The following is a 15,491-nucleotide window of genomic DNA, read 5'->3' as shown; positions in this document are numbered from 1 at the left end:
ATCGATATCGTCGTGCTTGTACCATACACCTCCGACCCCATACCCACGACCTCCTACTCAACCAAATATATCTATTCTATTTATGTGCATGCTTAGTTGGCGCCCTGAGCAAGTCCGTTAAGAAAACCCTTGAGTCCGCTCTTAGCAATGGCACCAGCACCACCACCACCTGCAGCTGCGCCAGCACCTCCAGCACCACCAGCTCCAGCACCAGCACCAGCAAGGGCCGCGGCCGCGCCACCACCACCGAGGGCGCCAGCACCGGGGAAGCCGAAGAGTTTCTTGGAGCTGGTCTCAACGACGACGTTGTTCTTACCAAGGCCCGCAAGGAATCCAGCAAGACCACCACCAGCAGCACCGCCACCCTTGCCCTTGCCATTGCCGTTCGTAGCCGCCTTCGCTGCCGTTGCCGCATCACCAGCCGTACCACCGAGTACGCTCTTGGGAGTAGTTCCAGCGAGGTTGTTAACGACCTGTCCACCGCTGATGCCACCCTGGGGAGAAACGTTGTTGTTTGCCTGAGCAGCGAGGTTCTGGTACTGAGTTACGGCCTGAGCGTTGGGCGGGTTGATGACCATGACCATGCCCTGTTGGCAATGTTGGGCTTGCGAGCAGTAGATGTACATGGGCTGGTTGTCGACGACGGGGACCATGAACATGGGTGTGTTTCCAGCTTGGCGGTTGTTGTTGCGGTTGCGACCGTTGCCTTTACCGTTACCGTTAGCGGCAGCAGCAGCTCCAGCGGCATTGCCAGCACCACCAGCGCCACCTGCACCTGGGGAGCCGTTGGGGTTGCCGGGGATGGGCTGGAAGTCGGAGAAGATGGCGTTCGCTTGGGGCTGGCAGGGGCTGTTTGCGTCGGAGGAGGCGACACTGTGGTTCTGTGAGGATAGAGTCAGTATCTGTTGGAGTAGTGGTGAAGTGATGGAAGCAGTTGTGTACCTGGCTGACAAAGTTGAAAGCGACCATGTCACCGGGTTGGGCAACAATAGAGTTAGGCGTAAACTGGAACTTGTTGTTGGCAGCGACCGTGACCATCATGGTGGCAGCGGAGGCAGTCAAGCTCTGGGCCAAAGCCGCAATTGCGATGTTCGAGAAAAGCATGATGATTTGTATTAAGCTGAGATGATTTGGATTAAGTCGAAATGTCAGGATGACAATTAAGAGTATTAGTGGATATTAAGAAGGATGCTGTAGAGGATATCGATGGTAGTAGAAAGGTAGTAGAAGATGGGAAATGCGCTGCAGATCTGGTTATTGGAAGATGCGCAGCGTCGAGGGTGACTATATACTCCTCTTTTGCGTGCCTAAGAGCCTCCATCGCTCCGTTACTAACGCTGCCGCAGACATCGGAAAACGGGCGACGGCGCTGATCGAAACAGTTTGCCTGATGTTCGCGACGCTTGAGAAAAGTCTGGTTAAAAAGAGCTATATGAACATGTGGTGTCAGATGTTTCGTGCCGAGTCTCATGCCAAGTGTCAAACATGCGAAAACACTACTAGTGGGTCTCGCAAAGACCTCTTAGATGCGACTGGACGGCTGGTAGAAGTGACAGGATGATTCCTAGATGCGACTGGACGATTGGCTGTGCGAATTCAAGCAACAGCGTCGTTCCTCTTGTTTAACATGTTCCAAATAGTACGGGAACATCACCAGTCAAACAGCGTCAGTTTTCCAAATTATCCGTCAGCGATAGATGAACTGAAGAACTTACTCTGCATTGCGCTGACGGCATGTCAACTCTTTCATATTGATGCGCACTCCTTACCCTCACATGGAAGAGGCCAGACCTTTTGGAATGCCCCATGAGTCTACGACTGCGTGACTACGCTGAGCGCGGACAAGGTGATAGAGCTGACTTTCTCAGCTGCTTTGTCTCTCACCCCGTGGTGCTGAGAAGGAAATGGAGGGCCCAGAGTAGTATGTACACCATGGACGATGTCTAATAGCATCGATCCAGTGGGAGGATGACATCGCACTGGTGAGCCAAGGCAAAGATTGGAGGTCTACGCGATGTGTGGGCGAGAAGCTTTGGAAATTTCGAAACATGCAGCCTTGCGGCGCCAGAGGCACACTATTTCCAACGGCCTCGACGATCGTGTTCGTGAAACAGAGCTGCGCAAGCGCGTGCTGAAGCGCTGATGGTGCAGGAGCTGTGTGTCTGGTGAGGGAACTCGTCTGGACAAGACGTGTGACGATGCTGACTTTGCGATGCACCGTTCTGTTGGACATGTCAAGCCTTCCAACCTCGAGGCATATAAAACTCGTGTTGCCTTGTCGTGTCTAGTCCTGCGCCTCACTCCTGCCTTTTTTCTGCGCTCCCGAACGGGCTCATGCGCCCCACTAATCGTTGCCGCTGGCTTCCGGTCCAGAACGAAAGCGTTCTGATGAGGTTCTTTTCGAAGGGCAATCGGCCGGTTCGGACGTAAGCAGTCATACTGCCCGCTAAAGACGGCGGCTCTGACCGAACGGCTGCCAATACGATACCGGTAGCCGGGTTCACTCCGAATGGCCTCGGTGCTAGATTCGATAGTCTCGCGAAGGGCAAGCGAGTCTAACGATGTACAGCAGGCGGTAGCGGCGCGACTGGTGAGTTTGCTTGGACGATGATACATAGCTGTGAGTTGTCTTCAGACTTCTCCATACGAAGGGGCGTCGTCCCCACACGCGAATGGAGATCAGCGTTCAAGCATCGCCCTGACAGCGCGCCTTCCGCATCCCACAGCTTCGGGGGCCCAAACGCTAGGTGACGATAACGAGAGCATGTTTCACGCTTTCAAGTCTGGCTTGGCAGGCGTTGCTGCAGGGAGAGTCTAGCGAGATGAGGGAGCGACGCACGGGCTGCGGTGGTTGAGACGGAGCGACAGTTTCAGAGCGAGACAGCAGGGTAGACCCGGGACGAAACGGCAGGCGACAGCGAAGAAGGGGCTGCACGCGCAGTGGCACGAGTCGATTGAAAGACCGCGGAAGCCGACGCGTGTAAAAAAGGTGGAAAAAAGGGACTCGATTGCGAGGCCGCCCCAAGGCACCGAGCATCTCGCTGGATCTGCAGTGGGAGCGTGACAGCAGCCAGGTCCGGGGTCGGCACACGCCAACAAGCATGCTCCTCCCGCACGACATGCATTGCAGATTGCGCGTGGGAGATGCGGACATTTGGAAGCTGACTGCTGACAGACAGGTGAATGATTTGAGATGGAGTGTGCCGGGCTTGGGTCCATTCATGCGCATGCCACGCTGTTCATCGTTGCGGAGCAGAGACGAGTGCACACCAATGCCTTTGCAGAGGAGTCGCTGGAGCTGGTGAACAGGTGGTGGTGGGTATATTTAGAGCGAGTGTGCGTGGCTGAAGGGCTGCGGTGGCCGCGATGGGACTGGCCAGTAGCAGCGCGCAGGCGCATAGCCGCCGTTGGTAACTACTGGGACGCTACGAACGACTGGCCGAGATGGCGTAGATAGACGCTATCGATGCAGTGGATCACGTCTTGCGGTGTGCTCGTGGGCTTGGGGCTCGAGCAATGAGAAGACGCTGTTTCGGTGGTTCTGTTTGCCAGTCGCTCTTGCCCTTGCTGGGTGCGCCGCGAGGAAGGTACGGTCGTGGCGTCGGGCAGGAGCGCTCAGGGCCCTCGCCCGGTGCGGCAGGAGCGAGCATCCCGCAAATGACGCCCAGCGCCTGAAACCCGCGAGCGCAGCGAACGCTTTGTGTACAGTAGCAGCACTCAACCTCGCGCAATGCACCGTCACGGCATCAAAGCGAGGTGCTCCAGCTCGCACACGAGGGCCTTCGCACGCAGGAACGGCCCAAGCGCAGTCATTACGCATCAGGCCCAGCGTTTCAAGCGTGCGTCCAGCGCGGCCAGGGGGCCTGCCAGCGCTAGGCTCGATGCAGGGTCGCTGTCGCTGCCACAGGTCCCCCGTCACTTATAGCGCTCGCATTCGTCCATGGCTCGCTGCTCCTCCGCTGCTCGTCACTTTTCTCTCCTGGCCCCTCCATCTCGCCCTTTCCTCTCTACCTCTCTCCCTTCGCTCTCTTCGACTGCACAGTGCCGCTTCTGCATCTTCTACCTGCTCCCCCAGTTGGACCAACTTACCCCCCGCCTAATCTGAGATTGTGCGAGCGCGCCAGTCCCGTCGCTCCCCCGAGAGAAGAAGAGCTCGCCAGCCGACGCATCAACCACCAGCTTGTCTGCCCGTGATCCCGTCGCTGCCTGTTCGTCTATTCCCCTTCATAAATATCTTCGCCGCTGCCAGACCGCGCCTGCTGCCGTCACCACTCGATCCTTCTGACAGCACATCAAACGACACGGCGCCCGAAGAACTTGTTAATAGCTCCAACTACATTGCCCATCGGCCGGTTTTCGATATCAACTCTACCTTACAATCCCGATCTGTACGATCCTTAATCCCATAATCGCCAGCCAAATCGCACCCTGCCTCACAGCAAACGTCTCGTCGGTGCACGCTCGGTTTCCGTCTTGCCAACACTCCCTCTTCCGGCCTTCTTCGATTCTGTATCTTTCCCCGTGTGCGCCTAGCATACTCCTTGTTGCACCTTACTCTTTGTTCGCAACTCTTCTTAGACCACCACAATGAGCATGGACGCTGGCGGTCTTGCTCAGATGACCTACAACAACTTCCAATCCCAGGGTGGCTTTGGCGGTCCCACCTCGAGCTTTGCCTCTCGCGGCAAGGGCGCTCAGCTTAAGCGTCTCAGCGTCGCCTCGCCGCCCAAGGTTGCCTCCATCGCCGAGGACTCGGTTGCGACTCCTCGCACCAGCCGCTCCCACCTCCTGGCCGGCCTCCGCACTGCGCCCAAGACTCCCACGTCTGCGCAGCCCCCTGCTTCGGCTCCCTACTCGCAGCGCCAGCACAATATTGGTGCCAACAACGCCAACAACTCCAGGCAGTTCAACCGAACCAACCAGGGTGGTCCTCAGACTGCCATCGGCTCTGGCTTCAGCGGTGTCAATCAGTACAAGCAACAACAGCAGCAGCCTGACTTCTACAACCAGGTCCTGGCCCCTCCCCAATTCGAGTTCGATGACGGCGAGATGGACCCCAATGTTGCGGCTCAGCTCCTGGCTACCGAGCTCTACCTTGCCCAGAGGCAGCAGCAGCTCCAGCAGCAACTCCTTGCTCTGACGACCCAGCAGTTCGGCAACATGAACATGAGCGGTGGACAGCAGTACCCCAACACGCCATACACTCCTCAGATGAACGCCTATGGCCAGCAGTTTGGAAACACCGCTGCCATCCAGGAGACCAATCAGCCTGGTGTCTACCTTGTCTTCAACCAGATGACTGGCCAGTACCAGTACGTTGTTGACCCGAGCTACCAGCAGGACAACGGCGACATGCAGACTCAGAATGGTATGTCTGGTCTGTCGCACTCGCCGCCGCCGCCTACTCCCCGCTTCGCTACTTCGCCGCCCAAGGTCGACACCCCAGTGCTCCACGTCTCTCCTCCCAACGAGAGCAATCCCAGCCCTTGGGGTTCGCGCAGCACTTCGCCGCCGAAGAAGTCGAACACCCCACCTCAGGATGTAGTCCCGCTCCCGCCGCCATCTGCCAACGCTTTCCGTCGCGGCCACAAGAAGAACCTGTCTTCCCTTGCTGTTGATGGCAAGACCGAGGAGGGCCCTCGCTCTGCCTTTACCCGCCCGGTCGGCTTCCCTGCCACCCCGATGACTGGCACATTCGGCCCTGGTCAAGCACGCGCTGGAGAACACCCAGTTCGTCAGCCTCGCAACCCTCCTTCCATCGAGGAGCTCAAGGAGCGTCCCACCACCAAGCATGAGGGTAGCAAGAACTTTGCCACTCGTCAACGCCGCCAGGCCGTGGGCAACCTTGTGCGAGCTGGCATCGGCCGCCGCGCTCACCGTACCGGCAGCGGAAGCGCCTCGCCGGACAGCGACCACTTCCCTTCGTCCGACAACGACTCCGACAGTGTTCGCAGCGGAGGAAGTGGCAGCCTCTCGGGCAGGCCCAGCATCGGCAGCCTCCGCGCTGTTGCCAACGGCGCCATCGGCTCAGAGCGCAAGGCGTCCAAGGAGCGGTCTCGCGACAACTCCATCAACCGCTCCTACACCGCCAACAGTGTCAGCAGCGATGACGGTGCTTCCGTCGGAGGCGGCCTGGTCGACATCCGTCCCGAGGAGATTGGCCAACGCCGCATGCCCAAGCTTGTTCTTACCAGCGCTGAGAAGCGCAAGAGCACCGTGTTCTAAGCTATCAATCACGGATTGGAAAGAAAAACCGGGAGTCTCTTCCCCTGTGCATATTACTGTGGCGCTCTCCGGACGCCTCTTGTTACGGCCCATTACGAAGCTTTCCTTGTTTGTTAGTTCATTTGTTTGCTGCACTTGACCAAGGTCACTTTTGCCATCTTTCGAATATCACGATTACCATTCGTCTCTTGCCCATTGGGAAGATCTCCTTTTCCACCCCTTCTTCTTGTTTCCCCAGACTCTTATGCGAACTGCTTTTAATGAGCATGGCGGGAACGCTCTACGGTTTTTGGCCCGGCGATTTGGGCGGGCGACTTGGGATATGCTTTATGGACGTGAGCTCAATGGCCTGTGGCTGGAGCTCACTGCCTTCTTGGGGCTTCAATTCTGTGTTACCATTGTTTGTTGGAAGATACTGTGCTTTTGACCAAATCCATTCGCTACCGCCGCAACCAGGCGATGCACAAGGAAGAGTGGATCATGTAGGATGAGATACCTAAATGCAATCACACTCGCTTTCAAAACGAACGCTATTCAATTGTGAGATGAGGCCCATGATTTAACTCAAGGGTTACTTTCCCCAGAAAGTCAGGCACTGGCTAGCAGCAACCCTTGTATGTCCGTGACACAGCTTGCAATCTCATGAAATGAGTCTGCAAATCCGGAGAAGTAATCTCCATCTGTGCTCAACGGCGACTCGGTCAGGGTAAAAGCTAATCTCGGTACTGCAGTGTGGCCATGGCCGTTGAACGGTGATCGACAAGATGCTCGCGTGATGTTGAAGCTAGAGAATCGATAAGCGTGACAGGGCTGAAGGCTGGTGTCGCATCGCGGGGCAACTGCGAAGCTTCAAATGTCAACACCAAAATATCTCCACTCGACACCACACATCCCGAAATCGCCTACGCCCTGCATATTCAATACGTCATCCTCTGGTCCATACACAACCAACAACTCGCAGCAAGCCACGCCCATCAATACAAACCGCATCGCAATGGCCGAGCCGCCTGTCGTCCCTCCAATCGAACCCCCACCACCGCCCGAAACGTCGCGTCCCCTCCACACGCTTCCCGCGCCTTTCTCTCAGGATGCGCTCGAAATCATAACACAAGGCGCCGAGGCTCTTGTATACAAGACCACTTTTCTCACCCCCCATACGGCCGTCGTCGTCAAATACCGCCCACCAAAGCCATACAGACATCCCACTTTAGACAAGCGCCTTACAAAGCAGAGGTTACTAGCCGAGGCACGAAGTCTTATAAGGGTCAAGAGGGATGGCGTTAATGTACCGGGGGTGATTGGCGCGGACTGGGATGCGGGCTGGTTGGTGCTGGAGTATGTGGATGGCAGGACTGTGAGGAAAGTGTTGGACGGGTGGGCACATCAAGTCATGCAGAGAGAAAAAGAGAAGAAAGACGCGGAGACTGGAGGAGGAGATGCAGCTGCGAGTGGCAATGCAGAAGCGCAGGAAGGACAGGAAGAAATACTAGACCTAATGCGAAGAGTCGGACGGGAAGTAGGCAAGCTTCACGAACTGGGAGTATGTCACGGAGATCTCACAACAAGCAACATCATGCTACGAACACCCAAGTCGCAGGACACGCCAGCACAACAACCACAACGACGAATACCACGCGGAAAGCAGACAACGAGCACACTCCGCGAAGCAGCCATGAACGGCGAAGAACCTCCAGACCTTCCTCCTGCAGACCCTCCGCAAGAATCCAACACCAACTCGCTAGCTGGCGACATCTTCCTCATCGACTTTGGTCTCACAACCGCTAGTATACAAGATGAGGACAAGGCTGTTGATCTTTACGTCCTCGAGAGGGCGTTCTCGGCAACACATCCCGCCGCGGAGCCGCTGTTCCAGGAAGTGCTCAAGGCGTATGGGGAGTGTGGGAAGGGGGCTAGGGGTGTCCTAAAGAGGTTAGAAGGGGTTAGATTGAGAGGGAGGAAGAGGAGTATGCTGGGTTGAGGGGATTGTTATAATGGCTACTTTGTATTATGAGGCTTCAGAAGTTATGATATGGTGAGGTGTGCTGTCCTTCGGGTACTTTTCCGCTATCAAACCTAGTTCTCTACGATGATGTTTGTGGCTACATTGGTTCAGGGGCGGTGTCTTCTATCTCCGCCGTCGAGCTGACGACCTCCAGGCTCCCTCATGCCTTCTCAGATATCCTAGGGTCCGGCCACCATGTCCTTCTTGCTGACATGACCTGCACTTACGGTCCTCTTGTACTTCCGCTCGTCATCTTCATGTACCCTTGTACAAGTTGGGACGGAACAAGTGCCAGCCTTGTAGTTGGCACACCTCGCCCGCTGGCACTTGGCACAGTTCTTCAGACAGCTCTGGCATGGCTCCCCGGAGTCACACCGCCTGTCGTTTTCGAAGCAGCGGATGCATACAGCAAGGCGCTGCTTTGAGACCTTCCAGCCCCAGGGAGTTGGGATGGAGTCAGCTATGTTCTCGACCCTGCAAAAGTTAGCGACGTCATATGAAGGACCTAGACAAATATACGGTTTCTTCGGCAAGTATACTAACACTGACAGAGCAGTATCGTAGACCTCTTCCACGGCCGTATCCGCCTCGACGTTGGTGACAGGCTTGTCTCTGTTAACATGTTAGTAGCATGAAAGAATGACGTAGTGAGTATGCTTACCTGTGACGGCGACGACGAGTCCTCGCCTTCTTACGAGGCTTCTCCTTCTCTTCCTCTGCTCCCTCTTTCTCCTCCTGCGGCTTCGACATACCACAGACCAAGTTCTCAAAGAACTTGACCTGAGGCCTCTCCTCCGTCTTGGATGCGCTCTCGTCCGCATCTGGACCCTCCTCAAACGGCGACGGCAAGTCCCCGCGCTTGCGCTTACTGCCCTTCTCGTTCAGCGCCTTGAGACGAGCGAATGCTCGCTCGCTCTCCAGCAGACACTGGATGAGATTGTTGTTGTGAGCTTTCAGCCCGTCGATCTAATCGCGCGCGAGCTTGAGCTGCGCCACCAGCTTCTCGTTTTCGAGGGCGGGGTTGGCGGGAGGCAGGCGGGAATGCGAGGTCATGGTGTCTTGAGGGGCTGCAATTGGTGGCGACAGCTTCGGAGGCTTGTTGATGTACTGACTGATCGGGCGACGGCGGTGGGCACTATTGTGGGGATGCGATTGGGAAGATGCAGGTAACGGGCGAACGAAAAACTTTGTGACTTGAGAAAGTGTGGGATTTCGTCGCGTAAAGAAAAAGGGTCTAGCAAATTTTCTCGTTGTTGCGCGTTTGCGGGCGCTCACTGAGCGGCTATACACCGCTTCTGCAGACCATCTGATGTTTCAATGGCGCCGAAGCTGCTGCGATCTATAAGTAAGAGCCATTTGAAGATGCGCAGTACTCATGAGATAGCCTCCAGCACGATACAGGCCGATAATAACTTGGTCGGAAGGGTGTCACGTGAAGCCACTTTCACTTCGTTGTATCGACGTCCTTGCCAATCGCGCAACCACCATTCAACCGTCGCTCATGACGTCAATCAAATTTCTTTTCAACTGGTTACCTCCAGTCAACGCGAGATAATCGCCAACGTGGGTTTATCGGCAGTGACACCACCGAGACAAAAGATAAGAAGTGAGCACGAAAGCAGAGACTCATCACAGCAGCGCAATTGGAGAGAAGAATAGATCATATGAAAAACATTGATTGTTTGACTGTGGCTACCGTGTGCCAGATGTGCAAAATTGAACCCTTTACAAATCATTCCGTGGTGGGCCGTTGAGCTTGAAGTAGCCCGGTTGGAGGATCTCAAACACACCGGTAGGATCATACTTCTTGGAAATGGCCTGCAATCTAGCCTTATTCGCGGGACCGTATCCAGCAACGGGATCCTGCCACGGGCTAGCGTAGTTCATGTACAGATATCCGTTGGCTTTGCCCTTGGCCTTGGCTGCTGCCACACAGCGGTCCTTGATGCGTGCGTGGAACTTGTTCATCTTGTCATCGTCCGCGCTGTTGGCCCAACTCATGGAGACAAGAGCTAACATGAGAGGGCCGTCCTTAGGGTCGAGCCCAAGCGCATTGCCCCCATTGGTGGCACTTTTCTCAATGATAGGGTCGGTCAGCACCTGAAGCGAAACGGCTCCAAGAAGACCGGGTACGTCGAGGATAGTGTCAAGCTCCTCGAAGAAGGTGTCTTTAGCCAGAGTGGCCATTTCTAGGTCAAGCTTAGTCGTCCAGGTCCAGAACGCTTGTCGAGCAGCTGCACCTGGGGCCGCTAGGAGCGAGGTAAGGTTTGCGAGACTGTTGATTCCAGCTTTGTCCGAGATTGCTCCCTTGATGCTATTGTACTCGGTAAGGACTGGTGCGTCAGTGATAGGGTCTGAGTATTCCAACTCGACCTGAGCAATCTCCCCGACTTCAGCTCCATAGCCGAACGACAAGATCTGGTGTGCCTTTCCGTCGTTCTTTCCGTTCATGCCGAGATTGTAGTACGCCTTGATGAGAGTCTCGGATTGGTTTCCGTAATATGTTCGCATACCACCCCACATGGTTGGCGCTCTGGGAATAGCATTGACGTTGAACTTGGTGACGATACCGAAGTTGTTGCCACCCCCTCGAAGAGCCCAGTAGAGGTCTGGAAACGAATCCTTGCTGACATTGATGATAAGTCCTGAAGCGGTGACCAGTTCATACGAGATGACGTTGTCGCATGCCAATCCGTATTCGCTTGAGAAGTATGAGATGCCTGAAGATTGGTTCAGCGCATGTTGACTGGTAGTGTTGTGACATATCGGTTCTTACCTCCGCCTAGAGTTAGCCCACCCACACCGACACTAGCAACCTAAGCAATCATCAGTGATACGCCTCTCTATTCTCACAGAGTCCTACTTACTCGACCACCAATGATGGCAACTTCATCTTTCTCCAGCTTGGTGTACACGTCGTACCATGTTTGGCCAGGCTCGAACGTAGCGCTCTTCTTGTCGGAAGATGCTGTTGTCTTGTTCATCTTCTCGAAACTGATCGTGATACCACCCTCGATGTTCGAGCCGCCGGGTACTGCTGAGTGGCCTCCACTCTTAGCGGCGAAAGGACATTGCGTAAGACGTGAGAGAAGGATAGAAGTTGAGACGTCCAAGGCTTTCTCAGGTTTGAAGACACATTGTGGAGAGATGTCTCTTTGTTGGCCGGCCCAGTAATCGCCGATGAACGCATCGTATGCGGCCTCAGACTGTGTCTCGACTTGGTCGTCACCAAAGATCAACTTCAACGAGTTACACTGACGACATTTTAGTCTTTACGGATTTTGCATGCTCGTTAATCAGTACTTACGGCGATAGAGCAGCCATCCAATAAGGATCTCTCTGCTAGAGGTGCAAGCTCGGGTAAAGCAGGGACATCAACACCGTTTTTCAGTAATGCCTCAGTTACATTGAAGTCTGCGGGTTCGAAAGTAGCTTGGGATACAACGCCTGCCACCAAGGCAGCAGATGAGACGGCGTACTTCATCCTTTCGATCGGAAAAGCAGGGTCGATCTACGAACAGGGTTTACGAAAAGAATTGCCCGAATGTGACACGAAGGTGCTGGGCACAGGAAGAACGCTGCTCATTTACAGGAAGGAATCTGTAATGATGGTGGTTGCGACCCAGTAGTAGGGAACGAGATCCTTTTATCACGCCAACCTTACATGCAAATTCTCGGCGACACCAACTTGCCGGGCGCGGGGGATGCTGTAGCCCGACATCGACGGGTTTGTTGGCGGTTCTATCCTTGTATATGCCTTCAGTCTTAGAAAGGGTAAGCTGGCATGCAGTGCACATGTCTACATCGAAGACCTCGGGATGAGTCAGCTGAACCCCTGTCTGATTCTAATCCACTGAAGATCTCAACATGTAGTTTTAGATGAACTAAACACCATCTTATAAATATTTCCATGGGTGTGCTTTTCTATACGTTCGTAGTTGCGACGCTCGTCAATCGGGTCCAAAAGTCTGGCAGTCATGGTCTTCGTTCCTGCGTGGGTAAAATCTCCCATGTACCTAGGTACGGACTGCGTGTGAGACATACACTCACTTCGTACATCGCGCTTCTGTGTCTGAACTAAAATGACGAAGAGGCGGTATTACCGAGATCCATGCCAACGCTCACGTTACATGCATATAGTTCTCTTCCCCTGGTCTGCATGACCCCACTGCACACGGCAGCATCCTTCGCACCATAGCACCCGTTCAAAAGACGCCCGCAGGTGAAGATGAGTTTGCGGAGAGACACGCTCGCTCGGACCGGTGAATGCGCAAATGACTCAGTATTAAAAAGAACTTAGGTATACATGTTTTGCGACGACAGTCGTGGGAAGATGCGTATACGTGTGCTGGTATGGAAGTGGTGGCTAAATGATATGTGGGCTGCTGGCTCGTGAGGTTGGGGTGTCTCCGCCAATGCCACCACGGCCTAGATAAGCCCCCGCCCGTGCAGCACAGCCCCTTGTTTTACCTAGCGGCACTAACGTTCCTGCATCCGCCAGAACATCCGAAGTGGCGTTTAAGCTTCGCCGCTCTCATAGCACGATGCGAGACGCATCGCAGCATGACTCACATCACCCCATTACATATTGTTGGGATGCCAGAATGCCTCCCGTTCAGAACCATCATTTGGCTTGACTTGGAACGCTCTACATATACGAACAAGACTAAGTTTTCGCTCGCGACGGCCGGGGCCGAAGCTCTTGGACGGCTGTTATGTCCACACCTAGATATCGCCACCGTAGGATTCAATTCTAGATTGACCATCTGCTAACCGAGCCTCAAGGATTTGGCCCCAACCTGAGAGGAATCGACCTAATTCGCTTCCCACGCCGGGCCGTGTCCGACCCCTGTTATGCCTCATGCAGCGAGGGCACCACTGATGTACTGTGCCGCACTTTATGGGGACCTGCTTTTCTAGATCTATGCTGCAGCTGGCCGCTCTTTGAGCATAAGATTATTGATCACCTTGGGGATTGATATGTGCTGTTTAGGCAGAAAGAAAAAAGGACGATGTCTACTGTGGTGACTACATTCTTCTATCATCATTGCGCATTCCCTTCTATACACCCGAGGTCAGTCAGCGGCCGATACAGTCCGATGTCAGACACCGAGCCATGTCTGCCCAGTACAAAGAGATCATCTCAGAGCCCGAGTTCTTTCGGGCTTCTTACGCTATGGTGGTATTAGCTTCAGCCATCATGCTCGTACGTATAGGCGTGCAGGTGCGGAGGCGCAAAGCTATGGAGTTGCAAGACTATCTCATATACCTGGCTTTTGCATTGTTCCTCGCCTTGTCGATATGCTATCTTGTTAACATTTCTACGATCTTCGACATTTCAAAGGTTCTGGTAGGATCACTTGAACCTTGGCCAACATTCCAGTCCGACTTCGTCCTCAACGTTCGGATCGTGTTCGTTACCACTGTACTGTTCTGGTTAACGCTATGGTCGGTCAAGCTGTCTCTGTTAGCATTGTACAAGAAACTACTAGAAGGCCTTCCGCGTGTATGGACAAGACTTTGGTGGGCAGTATTCACATTTTGTATCGTTGTAAGTCTATATTATCGCATGCTCTTTAACCACACTAAAACCTCCGATGTAGTCTGTTCTCGGCTGTATCGCTTCTTATCTGACTTCTTGTACCGATTTTACCGCCTTGATAGTCAGAGGAGACTGCCCAAATACCCCCCGAAACATACATGCCCAGCTTGTTAGCCTGTACATGTCCTACGCTGTCGATATCCTATCAGACCTCATGAGTATGTGATAGATCCTCCTACTAAACATGTTGGTATTAATGCTGCCAGTCATGTTTTTACCAATCCGACTTGTCTGGAACCTTCAGATGTTACGCCCGCAGAAGATCGCTATCATCGCACTCTTCGCATCTGGCTTCGTTTGCATCACCTTCGCCACTCTACGCGTTATACAGGTCGGCAGAAAGTCCGGAGAAAGCACAGCACCCAGTCCGACCTGGCTAGCGTTCTGGACGCTCATTGAGTCATCTGTAGCTATCTGTATTGGTTGCTGCCCTGCGTTTGCTGTGTTCTTTCGCCGTGCCCACACACCTAGCATATCCTATGATACGAACGGATACGTGCGGCACAGCCCGAGTGGATCTGGAGCATACCAGAACAACGCAGGCACGATCAAGATGAATGCTGTTACCACTGGCAGTAGCAGGGATAGGACTTCTAGGCGGGATACGCACTGGAATGTTACACGGAGCAGCGAAGAAGATTTCGCGGCGGACAACAAGACAAGCCTAGATTGGTTACCACCAAGAAGGAAATTCGATACTCCCTCAGAGATGGACACTCTACCACCGAGAAATCCCAGAGCATCGACCAATATGAGCCCAACATGAAGTTTTCTCGTCCTTCTATCCTGGTACGAGGGCACTGAAAGATCTCACCGAGATCATTGCAAGCCTGCAGTCCGGCTTTTTTTCTTGCTAGTACATACATCACGGCTACCTACACCCTTCTGGCCAGGCAATGAAGATCATTTTGCATGTCCTACCATTTCACTCCGATTCTCGCGTTCGCGCACACCCTCTCCCGTCGGCCTCGATCACAGCCGTGACATCGCCTACTTTCGCCACCTTCAGGTATTCCTGGAGCTTCAAAGCTGATCCCAGATCTCAAAATCACCACCACCACCGCCGCCACAATGTCCGACTCGCAACATAGCATACCAGCTCTCACAGCTCGCCACCCAATCACACTCGCAATACCCCTGCTTCCAGGAGCCAAATCCTCCTCAGCCCTCCTCACCACCCTCCGCGCCCACTAAACCATGCTCACAGACCTCTACGTCGCCCAAAACAACGCCTACGTCGTGGCCTACACCGAATTCGAGACACAGTACGCAACAGCCACTAGGACTACTTCTCCAGAGATGCAGGAGGTCATTGCGAGACTGCTCGGACAACAGAAGGAGGTCATGTTATTCCAAACCTTGCTCTGGAGTTTTCAGATGTTTGTTGCTGGCCTGGAGAGCAGCGAGACGCATGATTTGGACGAGGGGCAAGCGCGTGAACAGGAGGGTTTCGGTAGTGGAGGGACGAGGGGCTTCGAGGGCATGTGGCGCTGATGCTTTTGCAATCTCAAGTCCAAAGCATTGAGCTTGTGTTGTGGCGATGTGCAAAGAACACCAGGTGGTGAGTAAACCGTCGCAGACAAGAGTCGGCTCGTGAGGAAGGAAGGAGCACCGAGGAAGTTCGGATGCGGTTCAGCGCCTTCACTGGAACAATCGCAAGAC

At 54.2% G+C, this 15,491-nt stretch overlaps 6 protein-coding genes across 6 annotated transcripts; 3 read left to right on the top strand and 3 right to left on the bottom strand.

The window, feature by feature from the left end:
* Positions 1–92: 92 nt before the first annotated feature.
* Positions 93–1,041, bottom strand: J4E90_005255 (uncharacterized protein; the record flags this gene model as incomplete). Its single annotated transcript, XM_051434811.1, has 2 exons — positions 93–881; positions 943–1,041. 2 exons carry the CDS (start codon positions 1,039–1,041, stop codon positions 93–95), a joined length of 888 nt encoding a protein of 295 aa, XP_051290835.1.
* A 3,546-nt stretch (positions 1,042–4,587) lies between these two features.
* On the top strand, positions 4,588–6,225 carry J4E90_005254 (uncharacterized protein; the record flags this gene model as incomplete). The annotated part of the gene is made up of 1 exon (XM_051434810.1): positions 4,588–6,225. The coding sequence occupies one exon, from the start codon at positions 4,588–4,590 to the stop codon at positions 6,223–6,225; it is 1,638 nt and encodes a 545-aa protein (XP_051290834.1).
* An 853-nt stretch (positions 6,226–7,078) lies between these two features.
* On the top strand, positions 7,079–8,203 carry J4E90_005253 (uncharacterized protein; the record flags this gene model as incomplete). The annotated part of the gene is made up of 1 exon (XM_051434809.1): positions 7,079–8,203. One exon carries the CDS (start codon positions 7,079–7,081, stop codon positions 8,201–8,203), a length of 1,125 nt encoding a protein of 374 aa, XP_051290833.1.
* Positions 8,204–8,406: 203 nt separating this feature from the next.
* On the bottom strand, positions 8,407–9,280 carry J4E90_005252 (uncharacterized protein; the record flags this gene model as incomplete). Its single annotated transcript, XM_051434808.1, has 4 exons — positions 8,407–8,701; positions 8,771–8,839; positions 8,889–9,154; positions 9,224–9,280. The coding sequence occupies 4 exons, from the start codon at positions 9,278–9,280 to the stop codon at positions 8,407–8,409; spliced, it is 687 nt and encodes a 228-aa protein (XP_051290832.1).
* Positions 9,281–9,952: 672 nt separating this feature from the next.
* Positions 9,953–11,711, bottom strand: J4E90_005251 (uncharacterized protein; the record flags this gene model as incomplete). The annotated part of the gene is made up of 4 exons (XM_051434807.1): positions 9,953–10,947; positions 11,004–11,043; positions 11,095–11,481; positions 11,535–11,711. The coding sequence occupies 4 exons, from the start codon at positions 11,709–11,711 to the stop codon at positions 9,953–9,955; spliced, it is 1,599 nt and encodes a 532-aa protein (XP_051290831.1).
* A 3,315-nt stretch (positions 11,712–15,026) lies between these two features.
* J4E90_005250 (uncharacterized protein) lies at positions 15,027–15,323 on the top strand (the record flags this gene model as incomplete). The annotated part of the gene is made up of 1 exon (XM_051434806.1): positions 15,027–15,323. The coding sequence occupies one exon, from the start codon at positions 15,027–15,029 to the stop codon at positions 15,321–15,323; it is 297 nt and encodes a 98-aa protein (XP_051290830.1).
* Positions 15,324–15,491: the final 168 nt, after the last annotated feature.

The sequence above is a fragment of the Alternaria incomplexa genome (assembly GCF_024043165.1).
Source record: "Alternaria incomplexa strain BMP 0042 chromosome Unknown scaffold_7, whole genome shotgun sequence".
In the NCBI taxonomy this organism is placed as follows: Eukaryota; Fungi; Ascomycota; class Dothideomycetes; order Pleosporales; family Pleosporaceae; genus Alternaria; species Alternaria incomplexa.
This window is presented reverse-complemented; position numbering and strand designations above follow the sequence as displayed.